The sequence below is a fragment of the Embiotoca jacksoni genome, unplaced genomic scaffold, assembly GCF_022577435.1.
Source record: "Embiotoca jacksoni isolate LCO1_2020_lvr unplaced genomic scaffold, fEmbJac1.0.p SCAF_18, whole genome shotgun sequence".
Lineage (NCBI taxonomy): Eukaryota > Metazoa > Chordata > Actinopteri > Embiotocidae > Embiotoca > Embiotoca jacksoni.
This window is the reverse complement of record NW_027185318.1, coordinates 9971201-9976207: the sequence shown is the minus strand read 5'-3', so window position 1 is coordinate 9976207 and position 5007 is coordinate 9971201. Positions and strand designations below refer to the sequence as shown.

Below are 5007 nucleotides of genomic sequence, written 5' to 3'. Positions count from 1 at the left end.
TGATTAGTACTGACACATTGATGTTATACTTAGATAAATAGGGATTCAAAGTGGGTTATAGCTGTCGTGCAAAATGCAGTGTCATTGTCTGGCTGGACATCTGTGTGAAAAATATAGCAGCTTCAGTAACTATGTGTGTGTGTGTATATGTAATCATAAAACATCATGAAAGACAATAAAGAGATAATGGGTAAAACTGTTGAGTGGTGGTACATTTCTTACTGTGTTTCTTCTCAATTCAATTCACATTTATGACGCTTGAAGTAAACAAATACCGTGTGACCAGTAGATGGCAGCAGATTTCTTATTATCTATTCTCTCTTCCCAACTCAACCAGCGACTCACTCAGTCAGCCAACAGGCTGCATCATTTGATGCAGGAGAGGGGCAGTGCGCTTCCAGTTTTTGGAGGGACAATTCGTCTTTTTGTCTCCGTGTAAAGCTCAGCATCTGATTGGCTGAAAGTTTGAGAGTATTTTTTTTTTTCTTTTACTGAACTCCCCCTATAAAACCTGTGATGGTGTTAAAGTTTCAATCTTTTAAAGTGCGCAACGGAGCACATTGTATGGAGTTACGAAATTGGAGGGCAAAAGTAAACGTTAACACTGGATTAACTTGTGTGGTGGAATATAAATTCTAACATCACATTTAACGCTGTATCTTTTGGCGTATTTAGTATTTTTTTTTTAATTATTCTACTCAGCATCCATTTTTAACAGTTTCTGAACTCGGAACAGGTGATCTTTACGCACAGTTTGTACCATGGCGAACTCTTGTCTCCAACTCAGCGGCTTCCTCCTCAGCTGCCTCGGCTGGCTGGGCATCATCATCGCGACAGCCACCAATGACTGGGTGACCACATGTAAATATGGTTTGAACACCTGCAAGAGGATGGATGAGCTGGGAACCAAGGGACCCTGGGCGGACTGTGTCATCTCTACAGGACTTTACCACTGCGTCTCCCTCACCCAGATCCTGGACCTGCCAGGTAGACACTGCTCTGTGTTCTCTCTCTTGATGCCATGCTATATGAATAATCTGTTCTCTTCAGAATTAAAGCATGTTTAAGCTGTAATTTCTTGGGTTCTCGGTTTTTGTCCCTATTGTCCATGAACATTACCCACAAGCATAACTTTCTGATGGAACTTTATCCTTGTTTCTATAGCCTACATCCAGACGGCTCGTGCCCTCATGATCACAGGTTCAATCCTGGGTCTTCCAGCTGTGTTGATACTCCTCATGTCCATGCCTTGCATCAGCTTTGGCAATGAACCCCAGAGCTCCAAGAACAAACGATCCGTCCTGGGAGGAGTGCTTACATTAATAGTTGGTAAGAAACTTTATTTCATTCAATTCAAATATTGCAGCTTTAACAGTTTGCTGGATAACCACTGCAATGGCTAGACAAAATGTAAACCAGAGCAGGATGCACCGTGATACTGACATGCCCACACCAACATCTCTTCCAACCTTCCTGACTCTGACCTCTTTTAACCTCGCCTGAAATGCTTACAAGCTGCTGAGAGCAGAGGATGTTGAACATGGACATCTTCCTCCCTCTGGTTGACACATATGCACGCGCTCGCACTCACACACATATATGTTCCTGTTCCATCGAACCCTTCCCCCCCAGATCCCATCGCATTCCTCTCCTCCACCTACTCTTATCCACACCCTGCCTTTGTCCTGATCCACAAAGGAACTCCCGCCCCAAACTGCCCAGTTTACTGTGCTTATAAATATTTGACTGATGCTGCAGCATTTTACAGCATCTGTGTCCCTGAAATGAAATTTTAACACCCGTTTCCACATCATTTTACTTTTCCACTGCCTATTTTTTTTCACAACAAAACTAACAGATGGATATATCCCCAAATCAACACCATAATCAGTCCAAAATACTGTAGCCTTAACTCCAACTTTAATTATTTATATCCTCTGAAGCATCATTTGGGAAGATTTCAGTCAACATTTAACTTATGGACTCATTTCTTTTCTCAATCTGGTGCAGAATAGTCACAATTTACTGGTATTATGGTTTCACTCTGTTGTTCTGTTTCAACTTCTGTTGAGTACTGGCAAGAACCCAAAATGTACTGCATATGTCCCTGACTGCCGTACAGGGAGTTCAATATTTGTACAGGTTCCTCTGTGGCTTATGAAGCTAATATTATTCTATCCATTATTTCTTCCAATCTGTCATTCCCTTTTATCCTGAAAGAAGATAATAAAATCGTAATAGCTTTATTTTTCAAATGTTTCCTCTCTCTTTCTCTAACTGTTAAAGACATTTTCAAAGATTAAAATAGGACAAACGTATCATAGAGTGTTACAATGATCCATCTTTTTATATATTTTATCACACCATTAGTGGGTCAGGGTTTGTAAAGCTACTGCATGTGTAAGGTCATATAGTACATGACTGTATTCCACTGTGAGTCTGTTGATACTCGAGTCGCCTGTCCGTCTGGTTTTGTAGATACTCATGGAAAGTCCTAGAATACAGATACATACAATGTTACAAAGAGCCTGACAAGCACACACTATTGGACGAACACATTTTCTTTACGTTGTGGCTGCTGCAAGGAGTTTAGTGTCAACCCATAGCTCACATTTTACATGCGTATCTGTACTCTGTACCACCTTCAACACTCAATTATTTATCTAGCCATGGTCATTCACAATTAGTTTTTGCATGCTGCACCGTTTTGCATCCCTATTTATGTTATGTAATTTGCCATTCAACACTGTGTGGTCTTTATTGTAATCAGCAGCACCTTTTTTTTCTTTTTTTTTTAATCCCAAACTTAATTTTTTTTCTGCCTCTTTCCCTTCAGCGTTATGTGCTATGGTGTCCACCGTCTGGTTTCCGATCGGTGCCCACAATGAGCATGGCCTCATGGCATTCGGCTTCTCCCTCTACACTGGATGGGTGGGCACTATTTTCTGTCTGCTGGGTGGGTCCATTGTCACCTGCTCGACAGAGTCCTCCTCCTCCCACTCCTACCAGGACAACAACCATTTTTATTACTCCAAACAGGGAGGTGGAAACCAGCCAGCCCCCACCTCCACCAATCATGCCAAGAGCGCCCACGTCTGAGACTGGAGATGAATCCCACGTTGATGCGTGAGGGACTGTGGTTTGTATATAGAGAAATATGCAGAAGAACAAAAAAACACACATATTAGCATTCAGTACAATAAAATGTAAATGAAAATGTATACTGGAAGAGAAAGAGACTCATTTACAAACTCATTCAAGTTGGTTTATGCAAAGGAAAACACAAATTCTTGAATGAGCACACAAACATACATCAAAATATAAATATACAAAAACTGTTTTGGTTGAGATTTATTTTTCCTTCAGTGGATTGTTTTTCTATCATAAAGCTAATCTTCCAGCCTCCTCATTATGTTGGGTGTGGTGGGGACTCTCCTTACTGTTACATAATTGTTCAATCTCTGGTCCAAGGTCCAAACCACACATGGCCTTGTGTACTGAGATGTTATATACAATATTAGTTCTATTTTTCTATTATGTACCTAAAGATGAAATCTTATGAGGGCCTTTTTTTTTGATAAGTGTGGGTTTTTTTAAGCACCAAATCATATCATGATTTATTGTCTTGATTAAAGCAGGGTATGACAATATTATGTTTGGAATTGAAAATGTGATCATTAACATTGTTTATGTGTTGATTTTGTTTTTGGCAGTATCGTACGACTCTAGCGAATTTGCCTCTTGAGTGATAGACTTGATTAAAATAATGTAGCACTGTTTTTTTTTTTTCTTCCTAGCCCCCACAGGATCATAATCGCGTGATGGGAACATAAATTTATGTTTTAGCCGTGTAATCAAGTCTGGGTATTTGCACTGAAATAACTTACTGAAGAGGACAATATTCAATTATTTCATCGTTCAAAGTTACAGTGCACATTTTTATTTTCCTATGTTGCTCATGTTTAAGGTTTCGATAACAAAAGGCAGCACGTGGCACAATAAATTTCAATTTAACATTTTCCTCATGTAGCTCTTAAAACTGTCAAGTATGTTTCACTAGTGTACACAAAAAAAAAATCAGTATTATGTAGATCAGCTTGTCCTGAAGGAAGGAAAGTATCCTGATATTTCCAACTCAGATCTTTACAGAAACAGTGTCAGCTACCACTATTTATTGTTTAACTGATGTGCTATTTTTGAATTTTCAACAATAAAAACAAAGTACTTAAAACTACCTTTGTATTAAGTGCAACTTGGCATTATTACAATACATCGATAGAAACATTTTCTTCCCACATGTCATTTTGCCGTCTTTGTTTTGGTGCTGAATTTAATTTTGGCATAAACACACAGCAGGCAGAAAGTGGACGGTGTATGACGTGTGTGAGAGATATATGGTAATCACTGCCTGGGAACAAGCTGTGTGTTTTTATTTCTGCTGCAGATTAGTGACAAAGACTGTTGATTGTGTGAATCTAAGCTGAAGATGATAAGAAAACATTCTATAACTCAGTGACCTCGAGTTAGATCAGCATGGAGGAGCCTGTCTCTAAGACTGTGAAAGCCACACACACACACACACACACACACACACACACACACAGTATGCAACTGAGAAAAATAATTGTGTCCAGTGTGTGTGTACTCCCTCTGTCCACATCAAGGTCACTGAGTCACACCACAGATTATTACATGACACTTTGAAACAACATGTTCTGTCTCATTGTCCTCAGTTTATCATCAAACACGCACGCACGCACGCACACACACACACACACACACACGCACGCACGCGCACACACACACACACACACACACACACACACACACACACACACACACACACATACATCCATCTACACACTGATCTCCACTCAGTCACTGTATTTCTACATATCCTTGTCACTTTTAAAAAATTTCCCCTCAGGGATTAATAAAGTATATACCTACCTACCTACCTTTGCCTCTGAGTTTCCTGGCATGCCCGTGTGTGCAGGTGTGTGATCG

At 40.0% G+C, this 5007-nt stretch overlaps 1 protein-coding gene across 1 annotated transcript; it reads left to right on the top strand.

Annotated features, from left to right (window-relative positions):
- Positions 1–529: 529 nt before the first annotated feature.
- On the top strand, positions 530–5007 carry cldn11a (claudin 11a). Its single transcript, XM_069152691.1, has 3 exons — positions 530–987; positions 1165–1329; positions 2837–5007. The coding sequence occupies exons 1-3, from the start codon at positions 762–764 to the stop codon at positions 3097–3099; spliced, it is 654 nt and encodes a 217-aa protein (XP_069008792.1). The 5' UTR covers positions 530–761; the 3' UTR covers positions 3100–5007.